The sequence below is a fragment of the Seriola dumerili genome, unplaced genomic scaffold (genome assembly GCF_002260705.1).
Source record: "Seriola dumerili isolate Sdu_G_001 unplaced genomic scaffold, Sdu_1.0 BDQW01000138.1, whole genome shotgun sequence".
Taxonomy (NCBI): Eukaryota; Metazoa; Chordata; class Actinopteri; order Carangiformes; family Carangidae; genus Seriola; species Seriola dumerili.
The window spans coordinates 3,467-18,727 of record NW_019174393.1 but is presented as its reverse complement, the minus strand read 5'-3'; the positions used below and the strand labels follow the sequence as shown (position 1 = coordinate 18,727).

Here is a 15,261-nt window from a genome sequence, read left to right as displayed (position 1 = left end):
GAGAGAGAGAGAAAGAGAGAGAGAGAAAGACAGAGAGACAGAGAGAGAGAGAGAGAGAGAGAGAAAGAGAGAGAGAGAGACAGAGAGAGAGAGAGAGAGAGAGAGAGAGAGAGAGAGAGAGAGAGAGAGAGAGAGAGAGAGAGAGAGAGAGAGACAGAGAGAGAGACAGAGAGAGAGAGAGACAGAGAGAGAGACAGAGAGAGAGAGAGAGAGAGAGAGGGAACATGTTTATTCTGAAGCTGGAATCACCGCCTCGCTTCCACCAACAAGTCGATTATATAAAAAAATATATAAATAAATAATGAATTAATTAAAACTATTAGAAACAGATGAGTGTGTGTGTGTGTGTTGGTCTTACTCTGCGGGCCATATAAACTGGCTCCCAGCTGTGACAGTTGACCCGTTGAGGAAGCAGAGGAAGACACCAGCATCTGAAACACAAACAGCTCAGTCAGTTTACTGAGTTCTTCTACATCTAACCCTGAGCCTAACCAGACCACCTGAACATATTATGTTCTGTTATCCTTTACTAAACAGGTTCTTTATCACCCTCTTTGAAAATGTTTTGTACTAAAAGATGTGAATGTATTTGAATTTTTGTTCCCACTGACTAAATAAGACAAATGTTAAATGTTGTTTAAACACAAACAGCCACAATAACTTTGTCAGAATGAAACTAAACATGTAAATATTGTGATTTAAATAAGGAACTCTCTGATGACAGAGGAAGTAATCTTTACAATATTTCCATGACCTTAAATCACAACTGCAAAGTCCTGCAGCAGAGACTGAAATTGAAATCTAACTAACAGGAACTTACATCTTTGTCAGGGCGGTGAGGAGGGAACATGGACTGTTGGCTGTAGTAGAGGCTGGAGTCGTCCGCGTAGTCGCTCTCCACCCCCCCCTCCATAAACTTCTTCCGGTTAGCACCAAACATACCGCGTGTCACCTGAGAGAGCAAAAGGGAAACGGTCAGACTGAAGAAGACACTAACTGAGACACACACACACACACACACACACACACACACACACACACACACACAGGCATTATGTTCAGACTCACACACAAACTTGTTTTGCAACCCTGAAAACAAAGTAAATAAACAGATGTGTCATTTTTGCTTTAGTTTCATGTTGGGTGAAGCCATGGTTACTCATACCTGTTTGCACTTTTAAAATCTTTACAATTATGTTAACAATTGTACTTTGAATAAGTTTGGAATAATTGTAAGTTGCTGCTGGAGCTGCAGCTGTGAACTCACGTCTTATTTAAACAGATTAACATGAAAAATCAGACTTCTGCAGCATAAACACGGGTTCATCACTCTGCACCAACCGAGGTGTTTGTATGACAGTGGCACCACACATCGCCTCTGCATCATACAATAGAGTTGACACTACGTTGTTTAATTAAACACAGCTCTATGACTAGAAATATACTGCTGCATCCGAAACTTTGATTTTGGACATGAGACTGTTCATTTCAAACCTTTAAAGTATGACAGACCGACTTTAGGGTGGCTACAACCATGAAATCACAGGTCCAGTCCTGGAAAAGCTGGTGTTTTGTCCATCAACATCTGCTAAGCTACAGCACAATGACATGAGAATTACAGCTGCAGCCGATGATTACTTCCTATATCGTTTATTCATTTGAAATAAAGAACGTCAGAAATTAGTTTTCTACTACCCAAGGTAACGTTTTCAGATGTCCTTTTTCGTCCAAACCCCAAAGAGATTCAATTCAGTATCATGTACAACCCTAACCCTAAATTAAATGACTGAGTAATCATTGTAGCTGTAATGAGAAAATCCAACCTTATCATTACATAGAAGGACAATCTGACCAGCATCATCATGTTTAAAACCTGATGAAAAGCTGACTGTTGTAGTTTACCTGTCGTCCCTGAAGAACATGAGGTGGTGTTAATGTTCAGATCCACAGTCCTGTCTGGACAGTGATCTCTCAGGATTAGTTTTGTTTACTGAAGTAGGTTAGCCGAACATCCACGATCCCAAACAGAAGCAGCCAGTAAACAACGGCTAACTGAGCTAACACGCTTCCAACACTTACAACGCGTGTATTATGTTGTACACTACCGTGTTTAACGTTATAATTTCCACTAACGCCTCCCTCGGCTGTAAACACGAACCGAGCAGCGTGGAAGCTTCAATGTTCTTGTTTCAAATCTCCATCTCCGTTAAAGGTGCAGCAGTGTCGCAAAAGGCTAATGTTAGCTTTGCGAGCTAATGGGAGCTCCGATTATCTGTGTGACTAGCGCTAATTCTGACACAACACCACCCGCTAGTTTCCTTACAGCAAAGAATAACCGACATATCCTGCCCAGTCTTCTTTTAATGAATCCCTAACAAATATCAGCCATTAGTTAGCGTTACCGTGTTAGCTGTAGAATGCTAGCAGCTACGGCTAACTAACAAGCGCACGTATGATACTAGCTTCTTCTATAGCAATACATGGAGACGCTAGCATGAGAGCTAACGCTAACTACCGAGCGAGCTACTCGGCTAACAGCAACGTAAAAAATCCGCTACAAGGGCAGTTTTAAGCTGTTCTAATACTATCCAGCAAGTCGATACGGTGGGTTTATATGCGGTTATGTGGGCAGGCTACCGAGCAGAGAGGAGACCACAGGACAGGTGTGTTTTTGTTCGGGTTTGGGCCTGCTGCGCCTCCGTTGGTCAGTTCCCCCAAACAACAACAAAAAGAACCAAAGCCACACTGCTGCGTTTTAAGTCGCATTTTTATCACTTCCATGCACAGCCCGATTCCGCGGTGACTGTCGCACCACCGTTGTTTTAGCTAAATTTGGTTTTGGTTGGTAATGGCTCAGAAAATGAATTAAACGAAGAAACAAGGAGCTCACCGCATCAATCTTTTTTCCCCGCTACAATCCAAGATGGCCGACATCTCTTCGCCAATCAGCGAGGATGCTGGGATACCTTTCGCCTCTGACCTCTGAGCCCCCATCACTCTACTCTACTCTACTCTACTCTACTCTACACTATTATACCATACTATACTATACTATTCTGACTTTTCATATAGAGATAAAGCCACAAACATATATTAGGATAGGTATTGGCACTAACAATAAGACAGATGATAATAATAAGACCAATAATAAAAATAATTATAACAATAAAAATAAGACTAATAATAATAATAATAATAATAATGTTACTAATTATGAGACTAACAATATTAATAGTAGGAGGAGGAGAGACGAGCCGCACCATGTTTTCCACAGAGGGCTTTGAGATGGTTGAGTCTGTTGTTTGCCTTTTGTTCAAAGTTATTGATCACTCTCTTTTGTCTAAGTCCTTCTGAGGAATGTTGTGTGCTGAATTTTGCTTATTTTAATTTTCTGGTTGTTTAGTATCTGACACTGTTGTTGGGCTGCAGGTGTGAATTTTTGGTGTAGAGGGCACATTGTGTCTGTCTCAGCAGAATTCACTTTGATTCTCCACATATTTGAGCTGTTTTCTATTTCATTTGCGTTTGTGACATTTTTTTTTAGTTGCTCTGGACATTTGGAGCCAGACCAGAAGCAGAGCTCATCCCTGAGGGGGTAATATGAGTCAGAAATGTATGAAAGAAACTGCAGGGGGATCAAAACTGCACCCTGGGGGACTCCTGCTTGGTGATGACAGGTGTTAAAATGGCAGAGGCCTTTGATTTGGTGGTTGTTAAGAAAGTTGGAAATGATGGATTCATCCATGATAGCTGTGCTTTACCTGAATAAATAGAAGACCAATGTGAATTCCTAGGAGACCCATTGATTCAATGTGATTAGTGAGGCGTGAGCTGAGCACTTTCAAGCAGTTTTCCTATGTGACTATAAGAGGCTTATGGAGTGGTAGCTTGTGACATTGTGCCAATCTTTTCCTGGTTTGTGGATCATGTTTGAACTGTATGTTTCCCGTTCCCACTCTCGTTTTTGCAGTGGAAGTGGAACTGACTCTGTTAACACAAGTTGTGTCCAATCAGAATTGTTCAAATATTTGACTTTCTTTTCAAACCATTGAGATGTTAAGTTTTGATGGCGTGATAGCTTTGAAAAATAATTTTTCAATAAACTTAATGATTTATGAAAAATTGTGAAAATATGCTCTGCTAATGGCAGGTTAGCTAGGAGGAATAGTAAAGTCAATGAATGACACAAAAGACTGAAGCATCCTTGAGTGTGACAGGAAAAAGTCCACTGCAGTGCACTTCCATGCCTGAGGACAAGATCTCTTTAAGAAGCTTTTTAAATACAATTTGTTTTTTTGACAATTTTCAATGTTTTTAAATGGAATAATCACATTAATTAAGACTATTTCTGCTTTTATGCAGAAATTCTGTTGGCTAGTGTTATAAAATGTTGTAATAAGTATAAAATATGATATTCAAGTCGGACAACAAATTAGTACTCTAATGTGATACCTCTCGCTTTCTCTTTAATGCAGTTACTACCATGTTTGTTCCTTAGTGTGACATACATAAACGAACCAAAAACATGTTTTTTAACTCAAAATATCTTATAAGCAGTTGAGTATTGAGTGGTAGGGGAGATATAATCATCACTATTGTTAAATTCGTATATTTTTCAGCAGTTATGACAATACAACAGCAAAGTTTTACTCTCATTTGTTGAAAAAGAACAAGTTCAATAAATCATGGTGGGGGAGAATTTTGTTATTTATAATTTCATATTAAATGAATAAGATTATATGAAAAGAAGTGTCTCAACAAAAAAGATAAATCACTTTCATGCTATTTGTATGTTGTATGTATGATGTTTTGTTAATCTATACATGAACATTTTCTATGTCACACCAAAGCACACATTGTAGTGCTGGTTAGTGAACATCTTTTTTAAAAATCAGTTGAGAAATTAACAGAATTATTGACCCTCAAATATCAGATTTCATACTACATGAATATCTGTATTTAATCTCCAAAAACAAACATTTTACTGCATTTTTATTGACTACACGGCTATCGATGTCTTATTTTGTAAATGCCACAGACTCCAGGGCGGAAGCCGCGAAATCTCTACAGTGGCTTTACGTATTCAATTCTGATTCGACAATCACGCTTAAGTTCTGCCTGACCAATGAGCGACAAGCTAGGAGCCGCTAGTGGCAATATAAAGGCGGATTCGACACAAAGGAAATATTTCTCTTCGATTCTGTGAAGATAAGTTAAATCTGTATCATGTCTGGACGTGGTAAGACCGGAGGAAAGGCCAGAGCAAAGGCCAAGACCCGCTCCTCTCGTGCTGGACTCCAGTTCCCCGTCGGCCGTGTCCACAGGCTGCTGAGGAAGGGCAACTACGCCGAGCGTGTCGGTGCCGGAGCTCCCGTCTACCTGGCGGCGGTGCTCGAGTACCTGACCGCTGAGATCCTGGAGCTGGCCGGAAACGCCGCCCGCGACAACAAGAAGACCAGGATCATCCCCCGCCACCTGCAGCTGGCTGTCCGCAACGACGAGGAGTTGAACAAACTGCTCGGCGGAGTCACCATCGCTCAGGGAGGTGTGCTGCCCAACATCCAGGCGGTGCTGCTGCCCAAGAAGACCGAGAAGCCCGCCAAGGCCAAGTAAACTCAGCCGAGTTCAACTAAACAAAACGGCTCTTTTAAGAGCCACCCACTTCTACTTAAAAAGCTGATTCCTTATTGAAAGTCAAAGTACACACAAACATAATGTAAAACAGGATACCACTTTATTAATCCCATGAAAATAAACGTCCCCATATTAAAAATAAACACCCAATACCAATGTTCATAAGGTATTTTTATTCATATGTACTACCTGTATACTATAATATATTGCATTGATGTAGTGCCTTAGACAAGTTCAAAGATGTTTTCAGAATAATCCCTTATGTTGATTTATTAATTTACTCATGTCTTAGTGTTTTTACACATTTTGTTCTGTAACTGTAGAACTACTCTGAGGCTCAGTGGGAGTATTGTGTTAACAGTAAAAAACAAAAACAAAACTTGTTGCTGTTTGATTTGCTGAACTGATGCTATTGTCATTGTTGTTTTTATGTGGTCTCTGATCTCCCTCAGTTTGATGTGTTTTGTTAATTTGAATATACTTTTTCACTGTTGATGCTGCCTTTTGCAAAATGAAATGAGGATCACCATATGCTATTGAAAATTGGCTTCTGCTTGTGTAATGTTTGTATTTTTTATTTGTATAAGATGAACACTATCAGTCTTTGAATCTTGGAAGTTCTACATATTCAGTCAATATCATATAAATAGTAAAAAGGTTTGTGAGGTTTGTGAAATAATTACAGGAGGTGATGATGGTGTGCAAGAAGTTGATCTTTGGGATTTTAACAATGAAAAGTGCAGTGAGTTTAAGATATTAACAGTTGTCATAATTACAAATTACTAATAATTTAAGACAATTGAAAGAAGAATAAACAAAATCTTGAATCAGCTCACGGCAGAAAGTTTATCTTTATAAAGTTCATGTTTTTTTATTTGGATGTATGAAACATATAAAAGAACATTTAAATTGAAAAATATCAAAATAGAATATTAATATCCATTAAATTATTCTTACACTCTCAGTTTAAATTTGTCTGAATATTTCAAAATCCACATATTGAAATGAAAAACGCCGATATTTTGATGAATTTGATGGAACAGACTTGGACTAGACTAACTGAAACATTAAGTTCCAGCTGTGACGTTGAGTAGTTGACAATTAGACAATTAGAGTCCATGTTGGCGGCCAATTTCATATTTCAGAGGTCAGTAGGGTTGCCAGGGTCAATGTTTAACTTTTATTTTGAATGAATTTTAACCGGAAACGCAGAGGCTCACGGGCTCTAGCTTGAGAGAGGAAAAGCAAATTTGGCGGACTGAGGCGGAGCTGTGTGTCTTCCTTTACGTCCGCATTCACGATTTAAATACGGACGTTCCTGACTCGACATTTATCAGTTTTTCTCCGGATCAACCTGAACTCGACAACATGAGTGGACGCGGCAAAGGAGGCAAGGGACTCGGAAAAGGAGGCGCCAAGCGTCACCGTAAAGTTCTCCGTGATAACATCCAGGGAATCACCAAGCCCGCCATCCGCCGTCTGGCTCGCCGTGGCGGAGTCAAGCGTATCTCCGGTCTCATCTACGAGGAGACCCGCGGTGTGCTCAAGGTCTTCCTGGAGAACGTCATCCGTGACGCCGTCACCTACACCGAGCACGCCAAGAGGAAGACGGTGACCGCCATGGATGTGGTCTATGCCCTGAAGAGGCAGGGCCGCACCCTGTACGGCTTCGGAGGTTAAACGTGACACCACAGCTCCCAACAACACAACGGCTCTTTTAAGAGCCACACAACTCTTCTACAGAGAATAATCCTTATTCATGATGAATTTATTTTAATGTGAAATGATTATGAACAACATACTGGTATTTTCATATGACAATTGAAGCCTGCCATTATGGAAGAAGTGTTGACACAAATCCTAACCACCACAAATGTTGGCAAAAGAATTAAAGAGCATAATCCTTGAGAATATCCAATACCTATGACGTTTGAAGCAAAACATTCACTCCAATATAACTTATTCATTCTTGCACAAATGTCAAACATGATTCGTTATTATCAGTTGGAAAGCTTTTACATTACATCATATTTTAGATGTTGTGATTTTCATTGTATATTGTACTGATCTGCACTAAACTTAATTTTAAGATATGCTTAATAAATAAACTTGATTTCATGTGACTGACATCAACAACGAAATGTTTGATTCGATACATTGGTCTTCTATTTACTCAAATGTAAACAGACTAAGAAACAAAGCATAAGTCTGACTGTGGAATATAAGATCAAACAAGACTGTATCGTATGGTCCCTAAATAAGGAATCTAACCTGCACTACAGCGGCCTTAGCTAACGACAAAACACAAAGCTAACTGTGCTACCAACACAACAACCTGCCCCCCTTCACACAAATCAGTGTCACAAGTCTAATTATCGGTCATTTCTACCTTAACTGAACAAAACAGTCTCCACATGGTAACCCTATAACATTACATTAACATGTCACCCAGTCCTTACAGTAGATTCTTGTATATCGTATTTCCCATAGAGGCCATTATAACCGTAGAAACAAAATGAAAAAATCCACCAAAATGGAAGATTGTTTTCTGATCTCTCCATAAATATTTGTTATGGTCAATGCAACATTCAGTTCAGTTTAACCTACAATGTTACTGTAGATGCTAACTCTACCTGGGATAGATAGATACTTGCATTTATCACCTAGGGGAATTTTATTTGTTATAATTAATAATAAACAAATAATTGAATTAGTCAACATCCTTTTTTATTACTTATTTCTACAAAATAAAAGCTTTAAAGATTGAAAAGTTGTGTTTTTAACATTAATTTTAGCCACTTTTGCATCATACAAAATAATTACATTCAAGCCACATTGGAGAGTTTGACTTATTTTGATTGCATAATGATTTTCAGGTAATCTCAGTTTAGTCTTGTTTGATAGCCTGGCCCTTTAATCTACAAGAGAAGACATGACTGATCTCACTCAACTGGTTCAAAACCCCCAGGACTCCGGGTTTGTTATATAAATGTTTCAGTGTGGCATCACTCATAACTTAAAGTAAGTAATGTGTAAAAGCAGTTGGTTTTGGTGACCACACTTATGTTTTACTAGGACTTTAGATCATTATATTTACATTCTGAGTATTATGTATATCGTTGTTAAAAGGACAGAGCTCTTATGAGACAGGTGTGTGGCTCTTAAAAGAGCCGTTGTGTTTAGACTGTGGTCAGGCGGGTTTAAGCCCTCTCACCGCGGATGCGGCGGGCCAGCTGGATGTCTTTGGGCATGATGGTGACCCTCTTGGCGTGGATGGCGCACAGGTTGGTGTCCTCGAACAGGCCGACCAGGTAAGCCTCGCTGGCCTCCTGCAGAGCCATGACGGCGGAGCTCTGGAAGCGCAGGTCGGTCTTGAAGTCCTGAGCGATCTCCCTGACCAGGCGCTGGAAGGGCAGCTTGCGGATCAGCAGCTCGGTGGACTTCTGGTAGCGACGGATCTCTCTCAGAGCCACGGTACCGGGCCTGTAACGGTGAGGCTTCTTGACGCCGCCGGTGGCAGGGGCGCTTTTACGGGCAGCCTTGGTGGCGAGCTGCTTCCTGGGGGCTTTGCCTCCGGTGGATTTACGGGCGGTCTGCTTGGTTCTTGCCATTTTAAAACGTTGCTCGTTTCTTTGAAAATGAACGTGCTGAAGAACCTAGAGGACGTCGTTTTTATAGCCGAGGCTGGAGCGCCAGTAAAGCTGATTGGTCGAGTGTGCGCACGTGATGTAGCGGTTCGTTTATTGGACAAAAGAAATTTGAAAATTTAAATTTCCCTCCTCTCAGGGCGGGTAGTCAGTTTGTTTAACTGACTTCCCGCCCTCAGAGATAACTCTGTTGAGTAAACTTCAACAGCTTTAGAACAATCACAGAAATGTAACTTAGAACAACATATGGGAACTTTGGGACTCACTGCAGTTAAATGAGTCAAATAAATATTAACAACAAAAAACATTATCATTAGCTGCACTGTGAGGTAGAAAAAAGAGTCAAAAAAGAGAACCATTACAGAAGAATGACAGTTTAAAATTAAATGTCTAAATCTAGAAGAGGCGTTTTCATTCAGTGTAAAAATGACACAATGGTTGGAATATGAAATGTGTGTAAATACACAAATCAGCAGGTTTCTAAAATAAGGACTTGTATCATATAAAGTAAAACAATTTAATAAAGCATTTTATTTTTTATTATTTACCTTTTATTATTTATTATTAAAATGAAATACATTTATATTCATTGACAACTTTAGGGGCATCATAAGGAAAGTGGTTAATGAGACGTACTTTTTCTTGAGAGAACATCGAGCTCAAATTACTGTGATGCCATATATCTGGTATTTTATGTTCTATACTGTATTTTAGGACTGTGTGTTTGTACAGCTGCTATCCTGACCAGGTCTCATGTAAAAGAGATTTCTTTATCTCAGTGGGACTTTCTGGTAAAATAAAGGAAAATAATAAGTCAATGTTAATAATACTCTGAGGTACAAGGCCTGGCTCCTTCATGCTCCATCACATTGTTCATTGATTAAACAATAAATCTTTCAGGGTAACCTCCACGGTGTCGTTGTCAGACAGACGGACAGACAGGGGAAGGAGCTGTATCAATCTCACCAACAGTAACCACTCACCTTACTCTCCAAAATGAAAATGAAACGATATCGATATATGATGAAACGAAACCATTGAATCACACACATATGGCTTATACATACACACACACACACACACACACACACACACACACACACACACACACACACACACATACATTTTTTTTCTCTGTATTTGTCCTTTTCTCCTTTTTTCCCCTCTTTTCTACCCTTCTCCCCTGCATCTATTTCTTTCCATCTCATTAAGTTAAAAGAGTCTAAGAGACATAAAATATAAATGAATAACTACTGAATAAAAAAGTGTTTCATTAGCATTTAAAAAGATGAACAGGTTTTCTTCCCTTCACTTGCACAGTAGAATCACAATCTCATGTCCGTGTCCTGCTGTTAGATTTCCGGGTGGAGCTGCGCTTTCACGCGTTAACAATCAGCCAATGGCAGAGCGGGGACAGCGCAGCCACATTAGCATCTGGTGTGTAGAAGAAGAGCAGGCGCAGCGCTTATTCTTCACATTTGCTTGAGGAAAGTGAATCTCTGACGATGCCTGAACCAGCGAAGACAGCGCCCAAGAAGGGCTCCAAGAAAGCCGTGGCCAAGACCGCCGGCAAGGGCGGAAAGAAGAGGAGAAAGACCAGGAAGGAGAGCTACGCCATCTACGTGTACAAGGTGCTGAAGCAGGTCCACCCCGACACCGGAATCTCCTCTAAGGCCATGAGCATCATGAACTCGTTCGTGAGCGACATCTTCGAGCGTATCGCCGGTGAGGCCTCCCGCCTGGCTCACTACAACAAGCGCTCCACCATCACCTCCAGGGAGATCCAGACCGCCGTCCGCCTGCTGCTCCCCGGGGAGCTGGCCAAGCACGCCGTGTCTGAGGGCACCAAGGCCGTGACCAAGTACACCAGCTCCAAGTAAACAGCTCTGCTACAACAACAACCCAACGGCTCTTTTAAGAGCCACCCACTCTCTCTACAAAGACAATCCTTCCTCTGCTTTGACTATAAACTATTTATTACGATATTGACAGGTGCTGCAGTAATAAATTTAATACAAATGTAAAGTTTAATAGACAAGTAAAATTGGCCACATGCCTTATTATACACAGACTCTAGACAATGAATGCTTCTCTTTGTAGCTCGCACTTCAAGTTACTTGAATAAGAGCTCAATGGAGACCTCTGCTGGTCAAAGTGAAGAAAGGTGCTGTGGTTGAAAATGTTTCACAACGCATGAATCTTCCATAAATACATGAATGGATGAATACATAAAGATGTTTCATTGCATACTCCATGAAACTAAAAACAATAAAGAAACTATTTTATTGTGGATATGGACAAGTTATGAATAGATGAAGTAAATAAATGCAGGTGGATGCACACACAGTTGGTTAGAGTATAATGAATAATGTAAGTATCTGGTGTTTAATTCAGCAATCCACCAAATACACCTTTACCCATTAACTCGCGCCTTTTTAAACTTTTGAATCAGAATTCGAAACGAAGCTAGAACAGTATTAGAGGTATGACATTGATTTTAAATTCGGAATAAAAGTTCAGCCTCTTCTGAAAGGATCAGAGACAATTAATTGTAAAAACAGATTTGTATCCTTTTTTAATTTGTATTTTTTTTACCAGTAATTTATTTGTGAGAGGTCACATGGTTCAGGATAATTTAAACTTTAACATCATATTTTCTGATGTAGGAGCCCAAACCCACAGAGAGCCATCTACATGCAGATACAATAAGTAGAGAATAGTTAAGATTATAAAAACTATAATGGAACATGTTAGTGTGCTGTTTGTAGAACACTAATGTTTAATGAGTTTCATCATAGTGACAAATATAATAGTGAAGCATTCACTTGTCAGTTTGTTAGTGAAAACTAATGCAGTCTAATTCAACAGACATGAAGGATGTAGTAGGAGTTGCTGATGTGAAATGAAAAACTTTGTGAAACCTTTGAAGGCTAGTTTGTAGTTTTATATTCTCAAGTCAGACTTTTAATAAACCCACACTCAAACAAATGTTAACAGAAGATCAAGCATTAGGATTTCATATATTAATGTCTTTAAGTTAGGGTAGATCAGATATTTACAGTGAACGTTGGCAAGCAGTTGTGTATGTAAAGTGTTGTACATACAAGAAGGGATTTTATTTTCTGCAGCAAAATACAGTTACATGAGTTGCTCTCCCAGGCCTGTAAACTCTAACTCACTGGTCATGTACTGACAACTACTCTTCTCTCCCAGCACCAGCTACTGATTACTATAGTTTAATGCACGGAGCGCCCTCTGTTGACCGTACTGTGATTAACAGGAACAAAGTAACCACGGTTCCAATGCACAAGAATTAGTGGTGACCACCATAACTTGTCTCACAAAAACCAATAACAAATATATGTATATGTAACAAATGTCTCTATTGGCATGAAAGTGCAAAACTGTTAATTGACATTAATTGCTTATATTAAATATAAAAGGATTATTCTCTGTAGAAGAGTTGTGTGGCTCTTAAAAGAGCCGTTGTGTTGTTGGGAGCTGTGGTGACACGTTTAACCTCCGAAGCCGTACAGGGTGCGGCCCTGCCTCTTCAGGGCATAGACCACATCCATGGCGGTCACCGTCTTCCTCTTGGCGTGCTCGGTGTAGGTGACGGCGTCACGGATGACGTTCTCCAGGAAGACCTTGAGCACACCGCGGGTCTCCTCGTAGATGAGACCGGAGATACGCTTGACTCCGCCACGGCGAGCCAGACGGCGGATGGCGGGCTTGGTGATTCCCTGGATGTTATCACGGAGAACTTTACGGTGACGCTTGGCGCCTCCTTTTCCGAGTCCCTTGCCTCCTTTGCCGCGTCCACTCATGTTGTCGAGTTCAGGTTGATCCGGAGAAAAACTGATAAATGTCGAGTCAGGAACGTCCGTATTTAAATCGTGAATGCGGACGTAAAGGAAGACACACAGCTCCGCCTCAGTCCGCCATTTGCGTTTCCTCTCTCAAGCTAGAGCCCGTGAGCCTCTGCGTTTCCGGCTAAAATTCATTCAAAATAAAAGTTTAACATTGACCCTGTCAATCCCACTGACCTCTGAAATATTAAATTGGCCGCCAACATGGACTCTAATTGTCTAATTGTCAAGTTCTCAAATTTACCAAAATATTGGTGTTTTTAATTTAATATTGTTTCCACCTGTTATGAATTTTGCAGGGTTTGGGGCAGGTTNTGGTGTTTTTAATTTAATATTGCTTCCACCTGTTATGAATTTTGCAGGGTTTGGGGCAGGTTTATTTCATTTGGATTTGTTGATGTCAAATATATATTCATTCAAGTTTATAGAATAATTGAATGGATGAGCCTGTTTGAATTATTTTTCAGTTTGATTGTTCTTTATGTTACATAATGAAGTGTCCAAAATGATTCAGTGTCACATATAATTTAGTGTCCAAAAAGGAAAGCGTTATCATCTGAGCACATTTGGAAATTTTGTCTAGATTATTGTAAAGGACATAACAATTAGTCCTTAGTCTCAGTTGATCTACAAACATATAAACTTCTGAAGCCTTGGAAATCCCCTGTGAAACTAAGTGTGGCCACATCCTTGAGCACACACCTTATTCAAATGTATTGATTCAGCTCATCTGCTTTAGCACTTTCATGGAACTTCATTAAACATTATATATTTCTTGTTTGTGTTATTTGAGTTACAAACACATGTTGACAAACTTTTATCATTCACTGACAAATAAATGAACATGTCAGCCAACATAATGATATTAATGTTTTAGATCAGTTCGACCTCAGAGGTTTGACTTCAACAACAAAACCCACTTATTTTGGACTTCAGAGGGTGGTGCCAATGTGCTGACTGCAGTTTATACTGTGGTCTATACAATACAGTAAAGTATATGAAAGTTTCATATACTCCCATATTCGAGCATAAATTACAGGCAGTCTGTGAGACTGTAAATAACAACAGATGTTAACAGGTGAGTTCTATAAACAGGTGTCATGAAGGAAGAAATTAGCTCTAAAGACCAAAACTGTTTTCGTACCAGGCTGTAAACATGTTTATTTCTGCTGGAAAGTTGGACATTTTCTATGGGAATAGACTCACTTGGAGCCAGACTCTACTCCACTAATGACTAATTAGTGGAACTGCAGCTTTTGGTTTCACTTTTCAGCTGCTTGGGTCAGACCACAAACCTTCAACATTGCAAGGATCATGTCAGGTAGAAGTCATTGAATGGCTGGCAACTTGTTCATGATGGATCTGTTGTAGTATAAACTAACTCAACTCAACACAGAATAAAGTGTGCAATGTAAAGTAAGACAGGTACTTGTAGTCAGTTTAGGATGCAACGTGTTACAGCACAATCATGTTAGGTGCGTGCAATGTGTTGTGTATGAGAAACTACCGAGTAATAAGGAGTGAATACGTTTAATAATTTGGTTCCAATAGAAGTATGATGAAATAATTATGTAGGCATAATAAAAAAAGGATCAAGCTTTAAAGTGTAGGAGATGGAGTTGGCTCATTTTATAAGAGCGTTGTTGTTATAGTGAGAACTCGGCACTGAGTTTACTTGGCCTTGGGGCGCGGCATTCCTCGTCTTCTTGGCTAGCAGCCAGCCGCCATGGAATGTTGGGTCTAGGTCACTACCTCCAACTGAGCGATTGGTGACTCCGCCGAGCAGTTTTGTTCAACTGCCTCGTCGTTGCGAGCAGCCTAGACTGCAGGTAGGCGGTGGGATGAATCCTGGTCTTTCTGTTTAAGTTTGTCGCGCGGAAGGGACGTCTTCCCGGCAGCGCTCCAGGATCTCAGGAAGGCTCACGGTGCTTGTACGTTAGCAAGATGATAAGACCGGCCAGCCCAGGTAGACGGGAAGCTACGGCACCGACCACGCCACATCTGCGTAGTTACCCTTATATACCCTCAGCAAGCCTGTGGACACGGCCCGACGGGGAACTGAGTCCAGCACGAGAGGAGCGGGTCCATCTGCCTTTGCTACTGGTTCTACA

General features: G+C 40.3%; 5 protein-coding genes across 6 annotated transcripts in view; 3 read left to right on the top strand and 2 right to left on the bottom strand.

Moving 5' to 3' along the window:
- LOC111224844 (CCR4-NOT transcription complex subunit 2-like) overlaps positions 1 to 2,940 on the bottom strand; it is an 8,635-nt gene extending 5,695 nt beyond the window's left edge. Inside the window, exons 1-3 of one of the 2 annotated variants that reach the window (XM_022749523.1) lie at positions 2,891 to 2,940; positions 821 to 952; positions 359 to 431 (exon numbers count right to left, since the gene is read on the bottom strand). In XM_022749523.1, the coding sequence (XP_022605244.1) occupies positions 359 to 431; positions 821 to 940 (193 nt within the window). In that variant the 5' untranslated portion in view covers positions 941 to 952; positions 2,891 to 2,940. Of the gene's footprint in view, positions 1 to 358; positions 432 to 820; positions 953 to 1,902; positions 2,354 to 2,890 lie in introns of those variants that run through there. The other variant, XM_022749524.1, reaches the window with a different exon arrangement.
- A 2,269-nt stretch (positions 2,941 to 5,209) lies between these two features.
- On the top strand, positions 5,210 to 5,661 carry LOC111225067 (histone H2A). The gene has a single exon (XM_022749826.1). It carries the CDS (start codon positions 5,227 to 5,229, stop codon positions 5,611 to 5,613), a length of 387 nt encoding a protein of 128 aa, XP_022605547.1. The 5' UTR covers positions 5,210 to 5,226; the 3' UTR covers positions 5,614 to 5,661.
- Positions 5,662 to 6,855: 1,194 nt separating this feature from the next.
- Positions 6,856 to 7,534, top strand: LOC111225069 (histone H4). Its single transcript, XM_022749828.1, has one exon. It carries the CDS (start codon positions 7,003 to 7,005, stop codon positions 7,312 to 7,314), a length of 312 nt encoding a protein of 103 aa, XP_022605549.1. The 5' UTR covers positions 6,856 to 7,002; the 3' UTR covers positions 7,315 to 7,534.
- A 916-nt stretch (positions 7,535 to 8,450) lies between these two features.
- On the bottom strand, positions 8,451 to 13,206 carry LOC111225070 (histone H3-like). Its single transcript, XM_022749829.1, has 3 exons — positions 12,816 to 13,206; positions 10,112 to 10,133; positions 8,451 to 9,257 (listed from the first exon to the last, which is right to left on the bottom strand). The coding sequence occupies exons 1-3, from the start codon at positions 13,106 to 13,108 to the stop codon at positions 8,835 to 8,837; spliced, it is 738 nt and encodes a 245-aa protein (XP_022605550.1). The 5' UTR covers positions 13,109 to 13,206; the 3' UTR covers positions 8,451 to 8,834.
- On the top strand, positions 10,773 to 11,571 carry LOC111225068 (histone H2B 1/2). Its single transcript, XM_022749827.1, has one exon. The coding sequence runs from the start codon at positions 10,787 to 10,789 to the stop codon at positions 11,159 to 11,161; it is 375 nt and encodes a 124-aa protein (XP_022605548.1). The 5' UTR covers positions 10,773 to 10,786; the 3' UTR covers positions 11,162 to 11,571.
- Positions 13,207 to 15,261: the final 2,055 nt, after the last annotated feature.

Bases quoted from the DNA above. Each gene is read 5' to 3' on its own strand.
- LOC111225070 (XM_022749829.1), bottom strand. From the start codon at position 13,108: ATGAGTGGACGCGGCAAAGGAGGCAAGGGACTCGGAAAAGGAGGCGCC. The intron at 10,134-12,815 runs GTACGGCTTCGG...TGGAGCATGAAG, and splicing joins AAGAGGCAGGGCCGCACCCT to GAGCCAGGCCTTGTACCTCA. The intron at 9,258-10,111 runs GTATTATTAACA...CAAAGAAACGAG, and splicing joins GCCAGGCCTTGTACCTCAGA to CAACGTTTTAAAATGGCAAG.
- LOC111225067 (XM_022749826.1), top strand. From the start codon at position 5,227: ATGTCTGGACGTGGTAAGACCGGAGGAAAGGCCAGAGCAAAGGCCAAG.
- LOC111225069 (XM_022749828.1), top strand. From the start codon at position 7,003: ATGAGTGGACGCGGCAAAGGAGGCAAGGGACTCGGAAAAGGAGGCGCC.
- LOC111225068 (XM_022749827.1), top strand. From the start codon at position 10,787: ATGCCTGAACCAGCGAAGACAGCGCCCAAGAAGGGCTCCAAGAAAGCC.